Source organism: Engraulis encrasicolus, chromosome 11 (genome assembly GCF_034702125.1).
Source record: "Engraulis encrasicolus isolate BLACKSEA-1 chromosome 11, IST_EnEncr_1.0, whole genome shotgun sequence".
NCBI classification, from domain to species: Eukaryota; Metazoa; Chordata; class Actinopteri; order Clupeiformes; family Engraulidae; genus Engraulis; species Engraulis encrasicolus.
In genome coordinates, this window is record NC_085867.1 from 42,171,483 (window position 1) to 42,198,596 (window position 27,114).

At 43.1% G+C, this 27,114-nt stretch overlaps 2 protein-coding genes across 4 annotated transcripts; one reads left to right on the forward strand and one right to left on the reverse strand.

The window, feature by feature from the left end:
* The first annotated feature begins 5,658 nt into the window (after positions 1-5,658).
* klf4 (Kruppel like factor 4) lies at positions 5,659-11,058 on the forward strand. Of its 3 annotated transcripts, XM_063210667.1 has the most exons (5): positions 5,659-5,964; positions 6,105-6,215; positions 6,930-7,803; positions 8,304-8,468; positions 9,803-11,058. In XM_063210667.1, the coding sequence occupies exons 2-5, from the start codon at positions 6,126-6,128 to the stop codon at positions 9,976-9,978; spliced, it is 1,305 nt and encodes a 434-aa protein (XP_063066737.1). In that variant the 5' UTR covers positions 5,659-5,964; positions 6,105-6,125; the 3' UTR covers positions 9,979-11,058. The 3 variants fall into 3 exon arrangements, with proteins under 3 accessions (XP_063066737.1, XP_063066736.1, XP_063066738.1); XM_063210666.1 differs by having other exon boundaries at positions 5,660-6,215; XM_063210668.1 differs by lacking the exon at positions 5,659-5,964 and having other exon boundaries at positions 6,130-6,215; positions 6,872-7,803.
* Positions 11,059-16,427: 5,369 nt separating this feature from the next.
* rad23b (RAD23 homolog B, nucleotide excision repair protein) lies at positions 16,428-26,908 on the reverse strand. Its single transcript, XM_063210669.1, has 10 exons — positions 26,627-26,908; positions 25,314-25,395; positions 23,914-23,993; positions 21,167-21,393; positions 19,738-19,787; positions 19,077-19,204; positions 17,962-18,121; positions 17,672-17,799; positions 17,169-17,342; positions 16,428-16,790 (listed from the first exon to the last, which is right to left on the reverse strand). Exons 1-10 carry the CDS (start codon positions 26,690-26,692, stop codon positions 16,674-16,676), a joined length of 1,212 nt encoding a protein of 403 aa, XP_063066739.1. The 5' UTR covers positions 26,693-26,908; the 3' UTR covers positions 16,428-16,673.
* Positions 26,909-27,114: the final 206 nt, after the last annotated feature.

Below are 27,114 nucleotides of genomic sequence, written 5' to 3' on the forward strand. Positions count from 1 at the left end.
AGCCCTGCCCAGCTGAACTGAGCCAAAACTGTAAATACACTGACACCACCGCTACCCTCAACCACCCACCACCACCACCTCCGCCCCCACCACCCACCGCCTGGCCCGGCCTGTGCACAGCCATCCCCGTACTGTAGCCTTTCCAAAGAGCACTGTCAAGACATACTGTTGAACCTGATGGCATCGTGACTGACCAGGCACACAATTGCTAGGTTTACATGAGACATTTAATTCGGAATTAACTGACTTTAATTCTGAATAAAGCTTAATTCCGCTTTGAAAACATCATGTAAACACCTCTTAATTCAGAATTAAAGGAAAGATCAAAGTAAACTCGACGGAAGTATTTCATTTGGAATTATTAATTCTGAATTAATAACATCATGTAAACGTAGTGATTGTCTTGATGCTGCCTTTTGGCATGTTGTCGACTTTCTAATGCACTATGCAAGGACATAACTCCAACTTTGATGTTTGGCACTTCATTTATATGTTTTCTTTTAACCAGTTCAGTTTGTTTTCCTAATCCACTCACCTCAAACCGTCTTCATGCTATTGGCTTGTCACCTGTGTCAGTCAAGGCAACATGTAACACTGTAACAGCATGTACCACTCTTTTGAAACTGATTATTTTAGACTGTTGCATGCAAAACACAGACAACATTTTAGTGATGCCCACTAAATGCACACTGGCTTACTACGATTTAATCAGAGGAGGAATTGTAGTAGTTTTTTCCAACCAGAAAAAAGAACAACATTGGCCCAGCGGTGTAGTCTACTTTTTTGAAGTGGGTATACTGTATATTTGAGCATTTTTTGAAGTGGGTATACTGTATATATTTGTGCTATTCAAAACAATGGATCAATCAATTTTGAGTGGGTATACTGAAATCCCTGAAATTTAGAAGTGGGTATACTCCGTATACCCGCGTTCTACGTAGACTACACCACTGCATTGGCCTAATACGATACATTTGTATTCCAGGACATTTGACTGCTGTGGGTGAGAGCATAAGCCAATGTAACATAATGAAAAGCCAATGCAATACAACCAAATTGATGCACAACCCAACTGCGTTTACCTCTCCTGCTTTTACCTCCCCAGAACGAAGTGATAGTAACGGACTGAGGAAGGGAGAGGTGCACATCACACACACAGACATGAAGACGCTTCTTCAAGACAATTATGTAAGACGCGCTTCAGAAATTCTCAGAAACGACGAATCGTAATGTGCAACGGAGGCCCAGAGAGGACTTCACAAAAGAATGTCAACTATTTTTTAATGACTGAAACATCTGGAAAAGAGCAATCCTGAAACCTCAGCATTGGGATCCTGTCCTGTAGGCTACATCTCGCCAGAGATAGGAGATGGAGGTTAGGGGTTTAGTTGTGGTGGGGGTTGGAGGGGGAATGGGGTGGGCCGTAAGTTTTGCTCGAGACATGCTGCCTGGAAGCTTTGCATGAGGAACTGACTGCATACTATATGTTGCAGCAGCTTTGTAATAAATAAAACAAATAAAACTCATCTTGAATCTTGAATCTATATGAAGGCTCTTGGTTGGAGGAGGTGCTATACATACGCTGTGACTTTGTGAAACTCAGATAATCTCTCATTATTATCCTCATCTTCACCGTCTTCATTATTGCCATTCTTCTTTTTCTTTTTCTTCTTTGTCAACATCATCATCATCATCACATCATCATCATCTTCTTCTATTTGTTCTTCTTCTTCAACTTCATCATAATCGTCATCATCATCACCACCACCACTGTTACATCACCATTATCATCACCATTGTCGTCCTCATCAGTTACGTGGCGCTATTCCGACATGTCGCTATTCCGACGTTAATGTCTATTGTCGGAATACCGACACGTTTTCCACCGTCCGCCGCTATTCCTACATGCCGCTATTCCGACATCCCTAAGCTTAACCCTAACCTTAACCCTAACCCTAAACCTAACCCTTACCCTAACCCTAACCTCTAAAAAGTGTCGGAATAGCGCTATGTCGGAATAGCGATTGCCCCCCATCCTCATCGCTGTCATCATCACCACACCACCATCATCATTCTTCTGAAGGCCAGTATGACGCAGTACCTCACCTCACTCCAACCTGTTTAAACTCTTAGAAAATGGCCCCTATTCATTTGCAGTTGCCCGAGTGGCAATGATCAAGTCATGTCATAGTAGAGTAGTACTATAACAGTAAAGACTTTTCAATGACAAGTACAATGTTCCTCTGGTGGAACGGAACGGTGCACATAACCATTGCAAAGTTGCAAAGAAGATGGATACTGATGTCAGCATGGTTGTTTCTTTCAATTAGGCCTACATTCACAGGATTTAAGGACAAAATAATGTCCCACAACTGGTCAATTGTGTCTGTGTGCAGGCAGGCAGACATACATAATGGGTTTTGGGAAAGCCATCTCTGCATTATTACCCTCAGATTACAAATACATGTTTGCATTTTGCTCAAAGTCAATGGGTGGATTTGGAGAAGGCACATGTCCGGGCAAGTGATCTGACTGAAGCTGTCAAGAATCACTGCAAACACTCTGCAGTTGTAGAGGGAAGAAAACACACACACACACACACACACACACACACACACACACACACACACACACACACACACACACACACACACACACACACACACACACACACACACACACACACACACGCACACAGAAACATAGTGAAGACAGACACACAAGCATAGTGAAGACAGACAGCTATCAACTTCCCTGTACAGTAGGTGTGCCTCATACATCGAGGCATTTGGAAATATGAAACTGATAGTGGACTGGAGTCATGAGCAACACAGGAAATTCTTTCTGGCTTTCTGAACAGATGACAGGAAGAACCTCCTCCTTGTATGTGTAATCAAGCAAAACCGTTGCAGTTGTTGCCGCTGGTGGAATGGGAAAATGTGATATGACTTGCGAACCAGCGATCAGTGTAAGAACAAACACATGAATGCAACTTTTTAGGATCCACCTTCCCATTGTGACAGATGATACTGAGCAATGTGCTGCTATGCTCAAATGAAACCACGGTGTGTTTATGACATGTGGAATTCAGGAAATTGGAACACTATCAATGTTGACTTAAGTGTGTTCACTTGACAACAGTAAACAGAGTTAGGGAAGACTAAGACTGGATGTTTATCATCACAATCCGGAGCACTACGAAGTGTAATGTAAAAAAAAACCCAATGATACAGTGTTTATTCATGCATTTCAGCTTTATACATAGTTGATGAATAACTGTTTTCAAATCACTTGAGCACATAAAAGGAAACCTTTGGCTTTTTCCAAATAAAGAATGGACACTTAATTGTATGCATAACATAAGATTTTTTTCTCTTCTAGAAAAGGCAAGAGTATATTGGCAAATATTAGTGATTTTGCAGAACCTAAAACCAACTCAGGTTACTAGGAAGGCAGCTTTTGAACAGGTGTATGCAAAGTCGTCTAGTGTGCGGCCGTGTGCGTGCGTGCGTGCGTGCGTGCATGCGTGCATGCGTGTGTGTGTGTCTTTCTGTCTGTCTGTGTCTGAGTGTGTGTGTGTGTGTGTGTGTGTGTGTGTGTGTGTGTGTGTGTGTGTGTGTGTGTGTGTGTGCGTGCGTGTGCGTGTGTGTATGTGTGTGTGTGTGTGTATGTGTGCGTGAGAGAGTACGTGCGTGTGTGTCTTTCTGTCTATGTCTGTGAGTCTGTGTTTGCATGCCCTCGTATTTCGTCATGGTTCATGGAGTGCGTTTCTCTAAGGAATAACTGAAACACACTGCGGAGGTAAACCAAGACCCGTTTGTTGACATACCTAACGGACGAGATCCTGATGCACCAGGATGGTGGACAAAAAGTGTGTTTGCTCTCCGCACACGGGTTGCAAAGCTGCCTCCACAGACAGCGGGATGAGTTTATACCCAGGCACTATCGCTCCACAAACACCATATAACCTACTCACATTACTATGAGTCAAGCCCCTAATTGGAGAATAAGGATGTAAAGAGTAAACAAAGTCTCCTTTGGAAATACTAGTGCAGAGTGCAGTCGCGATGGTATTGTGTGAATGAAAGGGCGTACGGCCAAGGTGAGCTGTGGAGGTAGTAGTTGAACTTTGTCAATGACTTTGAAGTAGGAAGTTTGAAGCATGAACCCTGGTGTAGCTTCATAGTGTGCAGTGTTACAGCAGTGGAAAGCTGTAGTACCTAGTCATTGAGAAGACTTTGCTACCATGGTAAAAACGGCATCACACAGTCATAAGCAGTACAACACCACTTGGTCATTACCATCCTGGGAACAGCAAATGTATAATAGCGGCTGTGTCTTAAGAGTTTAAGTGCATGAAACTTACCAGTGACGTCAGCAATCAGACGACACCAACCAAGTTGTAGCACAGTGGAGTGAATGGTTGGTGTGTGGAGCACAAAGACTGACATATGGAGGCTCCTATTGCCGACAGAGAATACTGAGCCCTGAGGAGGGTCACTAGACACAGACAGAAAGCTTGGCCATTGAAAGAAGAGAAAAAAGCATTTAAGTGTGCAGACATTTTCTTTCACCGACAGAGAATGGTAAAATCACACTTTCAACGCACGCACACGCACGCACACCCGCACATACATACAGGCACGCACGCACACACGCACACACACACACACACACACGCACGCACACATGCACACACACACGCACGCACACATGCACACACACACACACGCACACACACACACACACACACACACACACACACACACACACACACACACACACACACACGCACACACGTACACACACACACACACAAATAAACCTTTGCAATGCAATGCTCTTCTTCACCACAGTAAAAAATAAAATCACAATGGACAGAATTACACATAGGCTATGGAATATTTAATGGTTCCATAACCCAAACAATCTTTTGTCAGAGTTGCAGAGTATGTGCTGAGAATAGTTTAGGTGCTAGACAGGGCAAGAGCAGACCACATTATGACTTACAAGAGAGTTCCAACATGTGTTGAAAACCAATGTCATAGAGGCATGCATGCAATGTTATAACTGTGCGTTCATACCCAATAGTTTGTGGTGAAATGATGTTTTAATGCAGTGCATAACCTATAGAAATCAAGTCAGTTCCTTTTGTTTTAAGTATTTTTTCATGAAATAAGGAAAAGTACTAGCCTATACTAGCCACCCTTTCATTTATCGTTATTTTTGTAACCATTTTGTGGTGAGCGCAAACCTCTAGTCTTTACTGTATATACATTCTATTTATAAAAGCGCCTCTGACAGACCTATGTGTAGGCTATAGCCTTATGGCAGAAGGCAAGCACCATAAGCCTATTAAAGTTTTTTTTCTGAGAGAGAAAAAAAGCTAACAGTGAGTCAAACATTATGGAGTTAATAACTTATTTCGACAACAGTGACGTTTTCCAACGTTGAACTAATAGCTAAAGGGACCCATTCCTCTAGGTGGCTTAGGAGAGAGCAGGGGAAAAAAAGAATTGGGCCGGCGTGCGCGGGGCCCTCTGTTGCCATCGCTCTAGCCCAGGATACAAACAAACAGCGAGCGGCGTGACGTTACTCGCTGTTGTTGCTGCGCAACTAGAGGCGTGTCCTCCAATGATTTAAAGTAGGAGTGCAGCCAGACGGAGCGCAATGACACTTCATTCTGCCGCTCAAGCCGGTGCATGGCCACACCAGCGCGCAAGAGGGAGAGGAGGGAATCCCCGAGTGTCGCCTCTCTCCTGAGCGGGACTCGCATCCAGACATAGTTGAACAAGACCAGTCGGATGCTCGCCAGTTTACAAGCAAGCATGGCTTGGACTTAAGTTTAATACAAGGACAGGTCACGACGGACTATACAGACTGGATACCTATTCGCTCTCGACACCCTTTTTATTTTAGGAAATCGCACTGGGGGACAAAAAAAAACAAGTTTCCATTCATGAGGTGTGTTTGGGTGAAGCTGTTCTCATCGTGTTCGTCTCCGATGCCCTTGACTTCTGAATATTATTCTTCATTGGAGCGCAGGCTACTAATAGCCCACCTGAAACCCTAACGAGGATTTACCAGCTCTTGTACCGTTGCAGGCAACCATCAGTGATCTCGACATGGCACTGAGCGGGACGCTTTTGCCATCCATATCCACATTCGCCAGCGGTGCAGCTGTCAGGAACAAACCGCCGGGATCGCCCAGTATAGTGAGTATGATTTCTATGAAGGGAGGGGAGACACAGTAGATAGGCTAAACCCGAAATCTTAGGATCTCAGATTTTCCACACCGAACACTTCCACAATGTTGCGATTCATGCCCGATCTATGGAAACTCGTTGCTGTCGCGGGTTATGTCACTGTGGTGCTTAGGCTATAGTTATTCTTGTGTAGAGAAACATTGCCGCACTCAACTACCGCTGTAGGGGCGTGCACCATGCGCCGCTCCACTGCGTTCCGTCTGCCCAGCCCGCCTGACACAATAGAGCAGAGAGCGGCCGGTCATTTGCCGGCACCGTCTCATTGGATTCTATTCCATTCTGACCTCGTGAAGTCACAGGTTATCAGCTCTACACCTGCCTACCGCGCCTAACTAAATACAATCACCAATCTGCAAACAGTTTAATTGAAGCTTCCATATCACATTGAGGCCTATGCTACTACCCACTCTTCCTATTCAGTCAAGCCTAGAATAGAAGACTTTCTTGTTAGAGCAGTAGACAGCCGCCCCATAGACAACAGGTTTTGTTTGACAAGGGGTGATCCTTATTAAAGAGTGGGCTATAGACAAACTCCATCGTTTCTACATTATACAGTGATACTGAGGTTTGTATTACACATGAGGTCTCATAGCTGTTTTCTGCAGTGACTGTGTGTCCTGAACCGGGCTGTATTTCTCCCCTCCCTCCTTCTTGTCTGATCAGCGCTGGAAAGAGGAGCTGTCCCACTTGAAGAGACCCGGTCCGCTGACAACAGGTGGGAGCAGCCACCACCCCGGCGTCCCCGACCTGGACTTTCCTCCAGGGATGGCCAAGAAAGAGCCCGAAGACTTAGACTTGCTGGATTACGACTTCATACTGTCGAACACTATGCTCCAGCAGCAACAACAGCAACAGCAGCAGCAGCAGCAGCAGCAGCAGCAGCAGCAGGAGACCATGTCAAGTGTGTCCAGAACAATGTCCTCCTCCCCTGGATACGCTTCCTACCAGCTCCCCTCTCCGCAGGGCTCCGCTGGCGACCTGTTATACATTCCAGATATCACGGACGTGTCCCCCTCCGGGGGGTTCGTGGCGGAGCTGATGAGGCCGGAGCTGGACCCTGCCTACCTGCAGCCGAGCCCAAGCCTCCATGGCAAGTTTGTGGTCAAGACCACCATGGACCTCGGAGACTATAGCCAGAGCGTCAGTGTCAGTAAAGCCGGTGGTGGTGGTGGTGGCGGAGCCATCTCGGACCCTTCTTCGCTGGCCTTCGTCACCCACCACATCAAGCAGGAGAGCCCTAGCACCTGCACCATCAGCCGGCCCATAGACCTCCACTTGGGGGGCAACTCCTCCAGGCACGGGCCCAGCCAAAGAGGGCCACCGCCACCGGGAGGACTGGACTCTCCTCACGCGTTCCCCCCTCCTCCGGGAGCTCACCCCATGGGGCCCAGGGGCTCCACCTCGTCCCTGTCCCCGGATGAGCACCACCCCTCTTCTCAGGTCCTGGGTCGGCAGCAGCCACTGCCCCTGCCCCAGGGATACCACTCATCTCTGGGCTTCTCGCCGTTCCCTCAGCCCCCGTCTCTGCAGTACCAAGGTGAGTTTATGGGTTTATGGTCATTCCAAAATACGTAAGATGAACATGCTCGTGGAGTATTACATGGAGAGTATTGAAAGCACATATTGTACATGGACTGACCACACAGTCAATATAGTCAGTGCAGTTTCAGATGCTTGAAATGGAACAGTCAAAAGTATTAAAAGAATGCCCAAGCACTGTGACGGTGTGGGAGCTTGAAACTGAGAGCAGATATTTTTGTCTTGTTTTATATTTTTGTTATACAATAGTACAGTTGTCAGCAAGTGTGTCTCTGCCTTTGAGCATGCTTTCACTTTCGAGAGGCGCGCACACGCACAAAAACACACACACACACACACACACACACACACACACACACACACACACACACACACACACACACACACACACACACACACACACACTCACGCCCTTCCTTTCCTTCCTTCCTTCCTTCCTTCAAAATTCCGCCATTCAACCCCCCCCTCTCTCTCTCCATCTCTCCTTCTCTCCCACAGAGCTCATGTCTCCATCAGAGTGTTTACCTGAGGAGCCAAAGCCCAAGCGTGGCCGCCGCTCGTGGCCCCGGAAGAGGATAGCCACACACACCTGTGACTATGCCGGCTGCGGAAAAACATACACTAAGAGCTCACATCTCAAAGCACATCACCGGACACATACTGGTACGTGCCATCATCTCAAATATGTAAAGTGTTCTTAATTTATTTATTTATTGGGTTAACAAACTTTTGATCGAAATGACCCTGGTTGTTTAACAAAAGAGTCCTGTACATTGAATATCCTAACCTTTGTTGTTAGACGATGTTGATTACCTAGGCTACTCATGCTGTTGCGCAGCATACAAAGCATACAAAGAGGAAAAGAAATTGTTAACTTTCACAACCTATTGCTCAGTCTCTTTTTTTTGCAGATATGAAATTGTGTTTCATGTTTTACCCCGTTAATGTGTCAGTTAAATACGTACTAGCAGAGGTTATAACAGCTTCTTTAGTGCAGAATTACACTTTTGGAATAGAAAAAGTCCTTTGGCTCACATGTAGTGAAATGCAAGTATAAGCAGCACAGCTAGCAGGTGCCAAGAGCCTTTATTTAAACAGCAACTAGCGATTGATCCCTGAGCAAACAGCGCTACACACCTGATTTTCCTGCTCTTCTAAAAGTAGCCTCATAAGGCACATCGCTCCACCACTAGTGGTACATTATGATTGTACTCCGGGCCGGATTAAGGCACAGGCTCGATATGGCTACAGTTTAGGGGCCCCCAACTGCCATGGGGGCCTTGGTTGGCCAAAGGACATGGACCAATAATTACAGAATCGTGATAAGATGCAGTAAAAAAACAAATGTCTGCAAATATGCTATTCTTAATTCCTGTCTTGGAATTATATTCTATTATTATATTCTATTATATTATAATGAGACCTATGTAATTTTGACATGCAATTTGCCCTCTGTGGGGGCCTTTAGTCACCTGTACCCTCAGGGCCCTAGCCCATTCCAATCTGACCCTGGTTGTAATAGTCATTGGAAAAGACTTCACTACCATAGTACTACACTACTACTACTACATTAAACACAGCCTTTAGTAAGAGGCCTACATTATGACTTCTTGGTCATTGCCATTCTGGTAACAGCAAATTGGTTACAGGGGGTGGTGGTGTGATTTGAACACCCATTGTGTGATTTTGAGGGTCTGTTTGCGTCCTATTTTGTTCTAAGATGCACAATACTGAATTTAAGAGGCAGTTTGGCAACTGCTAGTAGTCTTGTAATGGTACTCATTTGTATTTCTTGTTTTGTTTCCTTTGTCATCTTCATCATCTTGATCCATCATCATCATCATTATCATCATCATCATCATCGTCAATGTTTTCATCATCATCAACGTCATCATCATCAACGCCATTATCATTACTGTCATCATCACAATCACCACCATCATCATCATCATCTGCTTCTTCTCCTCTTCCTCCTCCTCCTCCTCTTCCTGCTCCAGGAGAGAAGCCTTATCACTGTGACTGGGAGGGCTGTGGTTGGAAGTTTGCTCGCTCCGACGAGCTGACGAGACACTACAGGAAGCACACGGGCCACCGGCCCTTCCAGTGTCAGAAATGTGACCGAGCCTTCTCGCGCTCCGACCACCTTGCACTGCACATGAAGAGACACTTATGATAACTTCACTGGAAAACGACAGTTTGTTCATTTCAAACTTTTCACAAAAGACTGCAAAATCGAAAACAAAAAAAGCAAGAAAGAAAGGCAAAATCGCGTGACTGCCGTATGGACTTTGCATGCATTGCCTTTCTGATGCGCTCTCATTAAAAAAAAAGAAAACGACCCGACAAGCTGTGTTCATCCACGGCTAACAGTGGCCCAGGAAGGGGCTGGCCAGAATAGATGTATTTTTTTAAATGATGTGTTTATGTTGTTGTCTTCCATTTGGCTGTTCATACTTGGAGACCCTTTATATGTGTTGGGATGGAACTGGAATTCAACGCTTTTACAATATTGACAAAACTTGGAGGAGCCAGGTGCCAAAGTATGACTGGAATATATCGTGAATATCAGGGATGTTGACAACCAGACAAAATGATGTAAATCAGAGGCCTTTTTATGAAAAAAAAGAAAGAGACATTCCATTTGTTTTTACAAAAACACACACTGTTCATCCTACTGTCTAATAAATCTATTTTTATATTAATTCTGCAAAATCATTAATTTCAGGTACAGACATGTTTAGTAACTGTCAAAGGATGGTGCTTCTTGACTGAACAGTGTTTTTTTTATTATTTGTAAAGGTACCAAAGAGGAAAACGGATTTGACAAACAAAAAAAGTCAAAGTGCCATGTAATTGATAATCTGTGCATTTCCTGGGTTTGATGTCCTATTTTTCACATCTCGTCTCTAATCAGGTTAACAGAAGGCGCCTGAATGATAATGGCAACTTTAGCTGCACTGTGGCTGAAAAGTGCAATACTTTGACAAATATATGACATGCCTATTTTTGTAATAAAATTAAATAAAACATACAAACAAAACAATAATTGTATAAATAAATGTTCAATAAATAAATGAATGAATGACATACAATGTTAAAAATAAGAATAACAGCTCTGAACAAAAGTGTCATAGGCAAATAATGTAATATAATACTCAGTTTTGTATATTTGTTAATATTTTGTAAAGGTTTTGTATTTTATGTATTCAGTCCTCTGTAAACAGGAATAAACATTGAGGCTTATGGAGACATTTTGGTTTTGTGATGTTTTCTTAGTAAGATAAATGGTTATTCATTTTAGCCAAGTAAGGCAGACATTAAGGTAAATCCATTCCTTTGTTGTGTGTGTTGTTCATTAATTTTTTTAATCAAAATAATTAGTTGATCAGTGACAAACAGTTTAAGATTACACATACAGTCCCAGCGCTCACCTTACTACACTAGAAGGTGTCTTTTCCCTCTCAGAATGCCAACCAACTCCCTACACTCTTCAAAAGATTTTTTTTTTAAAGAATAGAATGAAAACTTAAATCAATCAGACAAATAGTCTGCATGTTGCTTTTGTTGTGACTGGCTATTGATATAGTTGTACTTGAATGTGAAATCAGCGTTTAGGTTTGAGCTGCCCATTTCCCACCCCTCACTCCATCATTCCTGTCATTTGTTACACAATCCTTAAATAACATGTGGCGATGCCAAGTCCCTTTAGAAATCAAGTTTGGACAGCTGGAAGTTTTTGGGCTCTTTGACGAAGCAATAAATAATCAAATCGGGTTTTTTTGTTCAATTCTCCAGTCCACTTGTGGAACTGATCACTGCATTACAAATGGCCAAGAATTAAGAACTGGAGATGCTGTGAAGACAAACATGTGCATGATATCCTTGTCCCAACACAGAATGTGGCAAACTGCTTAGCACAAGGTAGGAACACGAGAACCTCTTGACATAGAAGCAGGTAGGCCTACGTCAAATATTATTCAAAAAATTATGTCATTATCAAATAATAACAATACATAATGTTTTATACAACACATTTTTTATGACACTCAATGACGCTTTACACATCATAATACTGATACCTGCTCTCTCAAACATTTTCAAGGGAAGAGTTTATGGGAAAAACAACAACACTTGGTTATGGAAGTGAAAAGACTGAAATAAACAATTCAAATAGTATAGGCCTTGCTCGGCAAGGTGCAGAACATACGAAAGGTCAGAGAACTATTCGATACCATGCTTTAAGGATGGCAGAGGACAGTAGGCAGGCTTCACCCATGTCCCATGGCATTTAGTCATGTATAGAGGGTAAATGGAAGAGGATAACAAGGTCTATCAATTATTTTTTTATATTGCATATCCGACCCTTCGCCCTGCAGACTGCTAATGATAGAAGCCAACTCCTAAATGGCAAAAGATGAATGTATTACTCAAACACACATTACAACATGTGCACTGTAATAATTGTATTAAATAAATGTCAAGAACAAACAGATGATGAATAAACACTAATTAACCAAAATGTGTTGTCATGTTGTCATGTACAAAGCTGTCGTTTAATTATTCCTAGTGTGCAGTGTGAGTTTTTTGTTTGTTTTATCTTGCTCTCTAAGAAAGATCTGTCTGCCTTCCTTTAATTCAATCAATAACATGATTATATTATAAAAGGCATTTTCATTTCATGTGATGAAGACAAGTCAAATGAACCAGTCGTTCTTACTGGGTGACAGATGAAGAATGGCTGGGGAATTTCCAGCGACATCAAACACCCATTACTTTATCGTTGGAACAAGAACCATGTTTATGCCGTTTATAATCCAATTAACAGGGTCTAATGCATTTATATCGACAAAATAAAAAACAGATGTTTACATAATGTGAAGTCCCATGATGTGCTCATTTAAACTGCACATGTTTGAGTGCAGTGTGTATGTTGGGAGCAAACATTCACAACAACTATTTCCCATATGAGTTCTGTGTCAAAGACTGATCTCTTAAATTATTTCCACATTTCAAATGTGAAACTTGTTTCCCCAAAAAATCCACTAGGCCTATGTTAATCACTCCTGGTTTTGAATAGGCCAGAGTCAGATCGTTCTCATCATGTAGAACAGAAGCATTGAGTCACTGTCCTTATTTCATGGTCAGTGCTGCCATCTAGAGGTGTTTTTGCTTACAACACCCAGGCCACGGACTGAAACCAGCTATGAATGAATGAGCAAATCCAGCTAAAAGAATTGATTAGAGGCAATTCATTCTTGGCCAGTCTCTGAGAGAATAATAATAATAATAATAATAATAATAATAATAATAATAATAATAATAAACCAACAGCAACAACAGCATTGATCCCTGAAGCCCCATCGGGAAATGCCCTGTCTGCCGTATTACCACTCCAGGCCTGATTTAGACGTCTGTGTATTTAACACAATTCTGTTGAACACAGCCAAAGATTTATTTTGAACATCTCAATGTGTGACTTTTACCCACCAACACAGTACCGGTAATTAAAAAAATGAGGCATGTTGTGGATTTTGCTGACAATGGACATTATGTCCATCATAAGTAATGCTACCACATAAAAGTCATGAGAAAACCTTTTTATATTCATGGTTGTCAGGCCAACCAGAGTCAAAACAGAAAGTAAAAAGTTTGTTTACTAGGACTGTTCATGGTGCCAATACAGGTAGGACTACAAAACAAGATGAGCCCAAGGGCAAAGCACACAGGAGCTTGGCAGAGGTAGCTCTAACACACACACACACACACACACACACACACACACACACACACACACACACACACACACACACACACACACACACACACACACACACACACACACACACACAGGAGTCAGTTGAATAGTCTGTTAACCCACAGAAGGCACAAAGATGGAAACAGGAAGATAGGCCTACTTGCCGGTATTGTAATCCAAGCACCAAAACTGATCCCAAATCCAAAACATATGATCCAAACTCAGATCCAAAAGCACAATAGAAACTAAAGGCAGAGCGCAGGGTGTCCAATCTGTATTCGGAGATCAGAGTGAAGTGAAGCCACTGAGAAACGGCTGAATGGACCGGTACTGCATGCAGGCAGGGCCGCTGAAAGCTTTGGCCTGGTCCAGGACAAAGCCATCTGAAAGGCCCCCCACTCAGTGTTGCCAGATATGTCTGATCAAATCCCGCCCAAAAGGTTCTCAAAAACTGCCAAAATGTGCTAAATTCCGCCCAAATTCAACAAATTACATTGACTTCTATGGGCCCAAAACGGCTGAAAAAAATGCCAAATGGCCAATTTTTCCCGTTTTTACCCACAGACGCTCATCCCAAGTAGCCACCTGCCCAATCTGGCAACACTGTCCCCACTACCACCCACCCACCCAGCCAATATATACAATCTAATGACAGTACAATTCTGCAACCCCTATCCCCCCCCCCCCCCCCCCCCCCCCCCCACCCCCTGTCGGCTTTCCTAGTATCCACTGACCATTTTTACGTGTTTTTTTTTCATTCTGACTGACTGATGTTTTAGTCACATTTGCTTTTTGTCCATATCCCACCCCTTGAGTCCCACCCCGTGAGTTCTGCTCATCTAAGATGGCACATCATTGCAAAGGTGTGGCCAGGTTTGGATGCATGTGCTACTGCACAGTATTCAATCCAGAACATGGAAGAGAGGGAGTAAGGCCAGTACTACACCAAGAGTGCATTGCAATATGCGACCTTGCCTCCTCCACTTGCTCTCCTCGTACCAGGAAGTAATATGTCATGATGACATCACTGACAACAGCCTTATATTTCAATATCTTGTAAAAGCTCAATTGTAGAGTCTTTTTCTCATTTGCAATTGGGATGGTGAATGAAAAACAGTCCCTCAAACATTGTTGTGGCTAGGCTGACAGCTGGGAAAATGTATCGTTTTCTCCACGGAGGAGGGGCCAGGAGACGGGACGAGGAGACAAGCGCAAGTGGAGGAGGCAAGGTCGCATATTGCAACGTACTCCAAGAGATGTGGCAGGGGCCAAAGGGGAAACAGATTTGCCTCCTCATTATATCTCAGTAATAGGTAGGGGGCCCTGTTAGATGACATTGTCCTGGGCCCGGCCGAAGCAGTCACCGGTCCTGCGTATATGCAGTGGAACCGGTCAAAATGTAGGCCTATCGTGTGCCATCTGATGTCAAGATGCTTTCGATATGGCCATGATTAACCTCTTCCTTGCACTTCAGCCTACCTAAATGACAGGTCATAAAAGGGCAGGGATTTCGCACACAAACACTTTGGCTATTTGGCAACCATTGGCTATCATCTTTTGCCGGCTTATGAGATTTTTTTAAAAAGTATCTTTAGTATAAAAGACCACATAGACCCAAGCCACAGTGGCCATAGAATGCAACCAGTCTGCACACACATGGAGCATATTTTTTTCACTGCACCATGATTGGACCTTGTAGGCTTGAAACAGCTTGGACGCCTCATGGAAGTCCCATGGTATGCGCATGGAATGAGGACAAGAGGCTTCTACTGTACATGTATTACTGCACAATTTCAGTAGAGGGCACACTTGAGAAGTCATGCTCATACTCTGCTTCGGTGAATGTGACAGGACTCACAAATAGTCAAGACATACACAGCCCACATACTGTATCAATTAAAAGTACAGGATGCGCAAAGGCAAGCATAGCAAAGCAAGCATAGCAAACCTTATGGATGGGGATTACGATATTGCTTGTAGACTAGTTCACCATCGTCACTGAGGCTAAACGAAGATGAGATTCTTTAAGGACAATTTTACCACTTTGACAAACAACATACCGGTATTGTGTTAGCATTTTAAGGTCTTCCTTTTCACAGGATGTGATAACGAAAAAACCTGTTGAAGACCAAGACTGTTTAAAAACAAACCTCATCATTAGCAGCAGTAGAGATGCCTAATCAAGTGTCTTTTCCACAACTGACGCAGTGAACACAGCCCAGAAAAATATTAACAAATAAAATCAGGGCATTATTCATTTTGTTAAAAAGTTTTATTTTCTCTGAAAAAAATGACAAATTGTAGACAGCAACTGTCAACTAATGTAAACTATAAGAGCCATATACATGCCTTTAATGTGTTTGATTATGAAATCAAATAGCGTTGCACTCCTTACGATGACAAGAGAATATCATAATTCCTGTACTGTACTGCAGCTGGCTGTCGGACTTGTCTGCATTGCATGCACTACACAAATAAAAGGATTTGGACGCGTTGTAGTTTACAAAAACAGAAAGAACAGAAAACTAATGTGTTGTTGTTTTAAAAATCTTTACTGTCAATTAAAACAGCATTTCTTTCTTCTTGTTGTTGAGTAATTTTGGATCCCTATATTGGTCAATTGAAACAGACAGAGCAACAGAGAGAAAGAGAGAAAGGTAGAGAGAAATCAAAAACAGGAACATTTTTATGCAGAAAGCCAAACCAAAGCCTGCCAAACAAGGCTCCATCTCTAAAGTCAGGAAGAACATCAGCCATCAACCTCATTTCTTTAAGTTGGTCTTTAGCTTCCTCGTAATGACAGGAACAAAAAAAAGAAAAAGTGTTGGTGCTATATAACAAAAGAATCAGGTAGCACACAGTTGATATCAGATAAAGCAAGTTCGTCTTTACTTATTGATGGTGATCTTAAGAGAAGAACAGCGCAGCTCTTGGATATAGACGGAGATGACAATCCAGTGTTATCAAGCAGGAGAATTGGAGTAAAATTAATGAAACTCTTGATGGTCCATATTTTTTCTCTCCAATATGATAAACTGACAACAAAAACAAAAAAAGGGGGTGGGGTGGGGGTAAAGGGGATGGGGAGGGGGATTGGACAATTACGTCTCCCTTTAGTCCATATCGTCAAAGTTCTGTTGTAAAAGGAAGTTTGCAGCCAAGTTCTCATTCTTCTCACAAGCGAAGTAGGCCTGAACAACAAGTCCTTCAGGGAATCCCAAGGCCTTTAGCTAGAAAAAAAAAAAACAATTAGTAGAAATCACAAAGGGCAAAATTACAGCCTTTAATCTACAGCACGATGGAGAATGATTTAAATAATTTTCATCCTCTTAACTGAGGCAAATGAATTCATTAACCAAACAGGCTGATTAATTCAATCTGTAAAATCTTTTCTTCTTATATTTCATGGGCTTTTAAGTGCCAAGTGGAGGAAGGAGGGAGGGGGGAGAGAGAGAGAGAGAGAGAGAGAGATAGAGAGAGATGGGACAGGGCTGGGAAATGACCCAAGCCAGACTTGAACCCTCACATGGCACAGTGAAGCAGCGCAATTCATACCATCGCATCACATCGAGTAAAAAATGTTCTCTCAGATATAATGCGAGCATTACCCTTTCGATGGCTTCCTTTTCCTGTGGTGTGACCTGGATGTAGTTCATATGGCCTCCGCCGGCCTCCGCCACTCCCTCTGGCCCGCCGCCGCCGCCGCCGCCCCCCTGGCCACCCTCCCCCGCCACCGGCTCGTTCAGCATCTGGATGAACTGCTCCTGGTGGCTGCTGATTTGCTGGAAAAGGCGATCGAGACAGCCGTTTAGAAGAGAGCAACATTTCGAGACAACCAATTAGAAGAGGGGACCAAATCGAGATGACCAACAATAAATGAGGACAAGATCCAAAGATGGCCAACTAAAAGAGAGGACATTTCATGGAATTTTATCTCATTTCAATGCTGGTTATGGAGAAAAAAAAGCAACTCGACAGTTTTATGTAGGATTCTGTTTTCTGTACTGAATTAATACTAAAAATATCAATATTGTGGCCACATTGAACAAAATACAGTGTTGTCCTCGAAGGGCACATTTTGCCCGATTCCCGTTACTGGGCTAATGAATACCTGGAGAAGTGAGGGGTTCTCTCTCCCTATCTGCTGCAGGAGAGCGGGGAGCAGAGAGGGGTTCTGTTGGATGATCTGCCGCATCTGCTGGAACTGGGGCTGGTTCCTCAGGAACTCCAGTGGGTTGGCTGGAAAATGTTTAAATTACAATTTAAATTATTTTGTGCATACGCATGTGAGTCAATCAATCCTTTACCTTCAGATACTGTGTGTGTGTGTGTGTGTGTGTGTGTGTGTGTGTGTGTGTGTGTGTGTGTGTGTGTGTGTGTGTGAGAGTGCCAGTGCCTTACCTCCAGAGCCAGCGGAGGGCTGCGATGGAGCTGTGCTTGTGGGAGAAGTGAGTCCTGCTGTGGGGACAGCTGTAGGGTCGACTACTGCACTCCCCACCGGGCCACCACCACCACCACCACCACCACCACCACCAGTGCCCTCTCCCTCAGCTGGGAGACCCTGCAAACATCAAGCACAAAGTGTTAAGTGGCATGGCCCTTGTGTAAATATACTGTTTTTGTATCATAGCCTCTTACTGTGAATGGGCATCTTGACGGGTCTATATTTCTATGACTTAAGTAACAGATTAAGACTTAGTGATTACAATTTTGGTGGCCAGTAGGTTTTAACAGAGACTCTGCAGTAAGGAGTTAAGATAAGAGCAGGTAAATTAAGTAGAAACAACAGGTGAGGTAGGTACCATTCATTACAACCAATCACACTCAGACTCCTCGTCTCCCTTTAGGTTCAGGCCTTGAGTCAAGCATCTTTATTCTATAACCATTAGGAGAAGGCTAAGGTTTCTGATTGTAAGTAGGTACCACAATGACACTGCAAGATCACAATGCAAGCAGGTACTCCCAAATTAAAGAGGGTTTTCTCGCTGTATTTAGGCACTCCAGAGGCAAAACCAGAGTAACTAATCTGGAGAGAGAGAGAGGAAAAGAACTGAGTAGCACAGATGAAATTCTTATCAGGTGAACAACATAGGGACTGACGTTTCAATGGTAATACCATCTTCTTGGACTTCTTGATGAAGATGGTTTGACAATCGAAACAGTAAAAACAGTAACATGGTGAAAATGGTTTCAGTGGTAAAAGCATCTCGTCGACTTGGTCAACTCTGACGAAGTTGGTTCGACCATCGGAACGTTAGCAAGGAGGAATACTCCTTTGCTGGCCACAGTCACTACGTTTTGATCCTACATGATTTAATTCAGAATTAATAATTCAGAATTAAATAGTTCTGTGGAGTTTATTTTGACCTTTCCTTTAATTACGAATTAAGAGGTGTTAACTTGACATTTCCAAAGCGGAATTAAGCTTTATTCAGAATTAAATGGAGTTAAATCCGAATTAAATGTCTCATGTGAACGTAGCCAGTCAGTTATCTAGGAGGGTTTTGTTTCCTCACCGTGAGCAGGTACTCCACAGCTCTGTCGGGGTTGTTGAAGCTGGCCCTTAGTGCGGCCACCACCTGTTCCCTCTCGTAGCCCATCAGCATCATCTCAGTCACCATGTTCTCGTACGACTGACCCGTCACTGGGGAACACAGACACACAAGACAAACACGCAGAGAAAACATTCATTTTGTGTGGCATAAGGGCCATCAAAGTAGAGAAGTGACATGGTGGGGTGGGACAGATGTATCATAGAAAAGGACTTAATCAGGATCATACACTATATTACCAAAAGTATTCGTTCACCCATCTAAATGATCAGCATCAGGTGTCCTAATCACTTGGCTGGGCCACAGGCGTATAAAATAAAGGACCTAGGCATGCATAGGGTATTTACAAACATTTGTGAAAGAATAGGCCACTCTCAGAAGATGTTATATTCAGGGGACCCACAGAAGGTGGGGTCTGTTTTTAAGGCGACTGCCTTCAATATAGGCCACAAGTGCATGGAGAAATCCTGGTTTGTGTTTATAGTACGGCCCTCTGAGGACTTTTACGGCTCTTGGGGGAATTTGAAGTGGCCCCCACGAATGAAAAAGGTTCCCCACCCCTGAATTATAGAGACACAAGAAGATTTAAATGATTCAATATTTTAAAGATTTTCCACCAACTCACCCAATGCAGATGTTGCCTCTTCAAAGATGTTTACATTTGCTGCTGGAGTACTGCAAGAAATGGCATCCAATGAGTTAACGTATAAAAAGCAATAGTTCCCTACATTTACAAGAGACAATTCTTCCATAAATAAGTCACTGTGAAGGTCAGATTAGACTTCTGCAACTGCGCTCCTCAAAAGTCGCGTGGGAGTGGCCACGAACCAACTTTGTATTCATGCATCTGCGAGATCTGCGAGGTCCGAGGTCTTGTTGCGAGCCACATTTGAAATTGCGATTACCTTCCCTACATTGTAAGCACTGCGGTCATTATGAAGCAATGTTGCTTTCTAGCCCGTTTAGCCAGGTCTTTTCACACAAATTGCAAAGGCAAGTACTGGTATCATTATTTGACATACACAGTCTGTTTTCACGAGTAGAAAATGCAAGCATGTAAAGACAGTTGATTCTGCCGATGTGTGTTTACATTCGGTGGAGGAAGCTACGGTAGTTAAACCTCAGGCATTGTGCCACGAGTGTTCAACTGATGCATTGTTTGTTACTTAGCTTGTAGCTTCGTGTATTTACACACATTTACACACAAGGCATTAATATAGTTTTTAACAGAATACAGCTCTGCTCTCGCAAATTACCGGCATTGCGCTGCCACAAGAACAAGGAAGTAGCGAGACAACCAATCATAGCGCCTTTTTGTCTGCGTCCTTCGCGTCCGTCCGACGGATAGTTAAATTTTTTTCGAGGCGCTCGACGATGGGAACAGAGCCTCTGGGGCGTGGACTCGCACAGACAGAAGACGGACGGACGCAGAGGCTATGCGTCCGAAGCATAAATCTAGCTTAACTGTTAGCAGGATTTCTTCATGGAACAATTGTCTCTTGCAAATGTTACGAACTAACAGAACAGTATTACAGAACAAGATAACATAACATATTTGTCTTTTAAATGCACTACATGTGATATTTCAGATTTTCCAGTGTCCATGTCATAAAAGGAAGATTTGTGAAAAATGTATGCTGCCCGAACAGAAAAGGTCTATAACAAACAGACATTTAACGGGTTGTCCGTTTAGCACCCTGTGGGCTACGTGACACAAATTTGCCGTAGGGGATGTTCTTGACCAGGCATTCTAAACAAATGTGGGCAGCACACATGCACCCAGTAAAATTACAATGCATTCTGGTTAGAATTTTTTTGGCATCACGAACATGGTGACTCCCAGTATGGTAGTTGGAAACAAAAGTGAGAATCCCAGGCCGGCTGTGGAAGAGCGAACAGGCCAGGGCTAGTCAGAGTGTTAATTCTAAAGGAGATCTCTGCAACGCAATGTAAATACATAGTATGATTTTGCATACATTACACTTCAAAAATGGCACAAATATTGCATATACATAGTGTCCTTATAAGGGCCAGATCCTAAAGGCCTAGCATACCGGGTGGGTGTGGAGGCGGGCGTGGTGCTGGCGGGCGGCTTGTCTTCGGCAGGCTTGTCCTCTTTGGAGGCACTCTCTGGGGGGTTCTCGGGGGCGGCAGCTGCTGCCGTGGCCCCGGCACTGGAGGGGGTGGTGGAGGCGGCGGCAGTGCTGGAGCTGGAGGAGCTGGAGCTAGTGACCGCCGGGGTAGCAGGGGAAGGCTGGGCTGCAACTGAGGCTGCTTTAGGCTGGGGAAGGGAAGGCAACACACCAGGCACGTTACATTTAGGGGTACGGGCACGGTTGATTCACAAAAGTCACAGTTCAGTCCATTACAGCATCAAGGCTCTGGTTTTCAGAATTGTACAGCACAAGCACTCCCCCCATAACATTATCGTCAGTAGGCCCGATAAGTCATGTGTGACAGGCTTAGTACATTACATTGCACTTAGCTGACGCTTTCATTTATTCAAAGCGACTTACAAATATTATTTTCAGGGTATTGGTTACAGTCCCTGGAGCAATGTGGGGTTAGGTGCCTTGCTCTAGGGCACTTCAGCCATGGATGGAGAGGTCAGGGGGGATTCGAACCGGAAACCCCTAGATTGAAAGACGAACTCTCTAACCACTAGTAGTACCACATGCTATTGTATATGGAAATGACATACTGCGCCGGGTAAGGCAATACCAGACACATGTTACATCATATTATTATTATACACTTAGCTGATACATCTCCTATATCAGGGGTATTCAATTAAATGTCAACGAGGGCCAGTTTTTCAAATTCCTTCCAGTAAAGGGGCCGAACTATACCCGTGTATTATGGTTGCCGACTGTCAATGAAAAAAATATGGGAGATTTCATTGAAGTGGAGAAAGTTTTGCAGAAAGTTTTGCATTTCTTTGATGTAATTTCCTGCATTTCAACGTCCCGTGTCCCGTTTCAGCACGATAACGGAACCCATACTTTTATCTCTAAATTTTGAAGAACGATTCTGTATTTCAAGGGGTTTGGGGGGGGCAGAACCTTGCTGTCCAAGGGCCGCATCTGGCCCCAGGGCCGCCATTTGAATAGCCCTGTCCTATATCACGTTTTTCAGGTACAGAGATTAGGGAGGCTGGGATACAGTAGGACTGCTTTAGGCTGGGGAAGGCAACATCAGACACATTTTGTGTTACATTATTATACACATAGCTGATGCACCGGAGTCTTGGGTAACACCAGATACAATATATTACCAAAAGCATTAGTTCACCCATCCAAATGATCAGAATCGCTCACTTGGCCTAGCCAACGCCAAAGCCTAGCCAAAAATAAAGCACCTAGGCATGCACACTAAAACATTTGTGAAAGAATGGGTCGCTCTCAGGAGCTCTGTGAATTCCAGTGGACAGAACAGTCATAGGACGCCACCTGCGCAATAAATCCAATTATAAAATTTCCTCACTCCTACATATTCCACGTTCCACTGTCAGCTTTATTATAAGAAAACCGAAGAGTTTGGGAATAGCCACAAAGTGATAGGTCATGTATAGTGATGAGAGGGTTCAACGGATGGACTGCTTGGAATAGAAAAAAAGTATCTCCACATGTCTACAAGACTAACTAGGAAATAGGTTCCAATGTAAAAAATCCGAGAGTATCACTTTAAAGTTTTATCTTATCTAATGACTAAATCCCAAACGACTAGACACCGCCAACCCAGCATCTACGCATCAGGTGGCAGGCTTTGAGCAAAAGACAAACAAACAAGGGTATGACAATGGTCTTGAAGAACCATTTAAAAAATAAAAAAAAACACAGCACCAGCTCCAATTTGACCTCTCTGACCGGCCACTTTTCTGTACAGAAGTGAGTTGATTAGGGGTCATGACCCTCAACAAGCCTGATGGGGTCTCTTCCTGATCCCCAGAAAACATTACATCATTTTCCATAGCATTTTTCAATTGGAGTATGTTCACAAGCCCAGCTCTTAATTAGTGCCGTACAGCTACTTAACAATCCCATCCAAGTCACCAAAAGTTTTATGTTTCATGTCTTTAAAATCACAGACTTGACGTGAAGTACGACTGAGGTACCCTGAGCATGGTACCGCCTCGCCATTGGGTCCTGCCCCCTTGCACGGGTGAGGCATAAAATTCTATTTCGTTGTGTGCAGTGAACACTTGTGTGCTGTGTGTGCCGTGCCACAATGACAATGGGAGTTTGGAGTTCCCCAGGTGGGCTTTAAGTGAGTGTTCTTTAAAAGCTTATGGCCAACGTTATCAAAGTTGCCAATAACCACACATTAGGTTTTGACAGCATTACCAAGAAAAGCACAGAAACTGAGCCTGAACCACACCCACCCATAACCCCAGCCTGTCAAATAACTTAACTACTAAAATAAATAACTAAGACACATCAAAATGCCAAAAGGTGTGTATATACACACACACAAATAGTTTCAAACTATTGTGCCATTATACACCATTTCATTATGCCATGTCAAACAGCAAGTGACGCACAAGACTAACTAGTAATCTGAACACTGACATGAACGTCACAAGACTAACTAGTAATCTGAACACTGACATGAACGTCACAAGACTAACTAGTAATCTGAACACTGACATGAACGCACAAGACTAACTAGTAATCTGAACACTGACATGAACGCACAAGACTAACTAGTAATCTGAACACTGACATGAACGCACAAGACTAACTAGTAATCTGAACTGTCACTGACATGAACGTCATCCATTTATCGTTTTGGTGAGACTTACCTTTGCTACCATGACAACCACAAAGTTCTTCTCATCTATTTTATATTCCTTCAAGGCTGTGTCATCATTAAGGATTTTACCTGTAAAGTAGAAAACAGCTTCATGAGATGTGATGAAATACAGTGTTTAAGCGCTTTAGGACGTATCCCAGGGTCCAGGGACCACAACCACGACAGGCATTCAGAGCAGAGGGGTTTTTTTTTTTGGACAAAAACACCATACAAGTGTAACTTTTTATATGGTTCAATTGAATAAATGAATGAGCTATGTCAAGACTAAACACAACCAGATACAAGTAGAAAGGAACTTCATGAGATGAGCAACGATAAAATACTGTGTTTGCTTGCTCTAGAGTCTAGCATGTCTGAAGGTGTGGGAGGCAGGACCCACAACTCTGCTGAAGGTTGCGGGCATTCTGAGTTTTTCTTTTTCTTTTGGTACAAAAACACTCTAAACATTTTATACCTTTTATGATGTAAATGTCAATGACATAATCAAACTCTTAAGCCTGTCACAAATACTTGGGGAGCAGCACAGAAGGGTACAGATATAGCCCAACAAGTGAAGACATAGGTTGTGAAAAGCTTTGTTAAATACTCCACAGTGCAATATCTCTGGGTCACTGATAAACTTCAAAGCGTTTCGACACACTGACCTAAAATGGGATAACATGATACAATAGAAAGAAAGCCTCGTCTCACAAATGGTGCTGGCCCACAGTGTAGTTTACAACTCATGGAAAGGAGGGGTATACAAACACCCATCTTTCTAATGCTTTTACAAATATTAACTTCACAGTGTCACTAAAATGGCATGCCATTGTTTAATAGAACGGGGGTCTACAACACAGATTCATTCCCCAGTAAGTGCAAAATGCAAGTCTGCAAGCACTTGTAAAGATCAAAAGGTCAACCAATCACACCACTGCTATACACATACCGGTACCATAAAATTGGCATGAAGTCAATGACGTTTTTTTTTTTAATCAGATGTCAGGGTGGTACAACCACAGCTAATGCCCATAAATGAATTAGTAATTGGTAATGGATGTACTGTTAATGAATATGCTTCTTAGATGACCAACTAAAAACCAAAAAATATCATTTAATCCAGACAATAGTGGCCTTAGCTGTGGTTGCACCACCCTGACGTGTGCTACTACTGAACCGTCATTGACCCCTGAGATTAAAATGTCAACCATGTGTTACCGATCACACCACTGGTATACATGCCAGAAAAGTGGCATAATGTTTATACAACTCAGTCTCTCTGTCGTATGCACCATTCAATTCAGTTTAGGACTTACATAGTGTCTGTCTAGTAGTCAAGTGAATATATCGCCACAACAACAAAAACAAACACATTACAAAGCTCACAGGGCAATGGAGCAGATACTGTACCTGCGTATATCAACTTCTGTCCCGCAACCGGGAAACCATCCTTCCCCTTCTCATTTTCTATTTTTTCCTTTAAGGCCTTTACCTGTAGGTGAGATGAGCACAGATTTAACAAACACTGCTGAAATTGTTTCTTGGGGTGAATTACAGAACCATGTGTTGTTGTCTATGCAAGTGCAAACATTTCACAATTCCTGTCCACAACTGCACACTGTCATTACATGACGGAACGAGATGCCCATCGAACCATGCATTCCTCCCGACGAGTGGAAGGCAACCAACCTGTCAAATATATGGCATGCTGACTTTGGACTTTAAGGCCTAGTCTACTCTCCCCTGTTAAAAATGATTACCGAGCCAATGTTGAGTGAGCCACTACTTGCAAATAAACAGGCGAATAATAACACCATAAAGTATCGAACAACTCACATAGACCACACCAACATTGCACTTTTCTTTATCCAGTGCTGCATAGTCTGGGCATTAGTGAGTACAATTGAAATGGCTGAGTCTTGACTAGTCTAGAACTAGTGTCATTTCGAAGGCCAACAAAATTGAACTGGTGGCAATGGGTTAGCATGCATTCTTGTCAAACTTGCAAAACGGGTTGAGAAAATAATGACTTCAAAAGGACTGGCTGACAAAAGAACAACACATATAGTTCAATATCAGACTAATTGAACAAAACGTTGGGGACATATGTTTAAAACGATCTGCTGACTTTTTACTCCCCGTGACGTGATGGCAACACACCTAGCATGTTAGCCTTATCTCAATGCCCGTCGTTACCTAGCATGTCAAAAAAAAAGTTGTTAGCAATTAAGCTAACTTAGCCACAATTAGCCAAAACAACGGACTGTGTAGCTTTGGTAACGTGTGTCAACTTCACAGAGTCGGCTACTATTGAATACATTTCGAGAACAGCACCTGACATGGTCTGTCATTCTTAATGCGAAGGATGACGGTAAAAAGTTGGGAGAATAAAACATTGAGAGCTAGTTAATACAAAAGCTATCGCTCAGTATGCTAGCATTACTCAGCCTAGAGCCCACAACTCTAGCCCATCGTAACTAACCAAGTTCCAAATATTATCCACCCAAAATCATCAAAATGGAAACGAGATTGAGACACAAGGTAGCTGAGTTTACAGGGAGGTTGAACTTTTTGACGAACTGACAAAAACATTCAAGACGTTTAAATGAAACCTCCAAATGAAACGAAACGTTCAAATGCTGACGGTACAGCTAGTTAGCAAGCTAACTCAGCGGAGAGTCCCTCCACCCCCTTTCGACAAATGCATGGTTTGGAGCTCTTACCGTTTCTTCTCCGTCAATGTCTATTTTAAATGTTTGCTGTTGGAGGGTTTTCAATGTGATCTGCATTGTGGCGAAAAGATCTAAAATACAGTCTACAGTCTATTCCGACCCTCGTTTCTCTTCAAAGCGCTTGGCGAAGATTCCTGGCTAATTTTGCTAGCTCATTACAGTCTGCCTGCCGCCATTACGCTTTCGCTTTTGCAGCGCATAAACAAACCAGGCAACCTTGCCCCCTCACCAACTACACATGCGCAATGATTCCACGTGGGTCAGACGCACTGCCGCCTGCCTCACCAGATTCACCACAGATTTGCCATCTCATGGTGGGTAAAATACTAAAATTAGTCTTTTTTTAAAGCCTATTTGGCAAACTGTATTGCATAGGCCTAACAGCACTACAAACTTTTTGGTGGAAAAATTACAGTACTCCTCTATGAAGTGAATAAAATGACACTTGATTCTATCCTAATGATCCTCCAATAATTTAA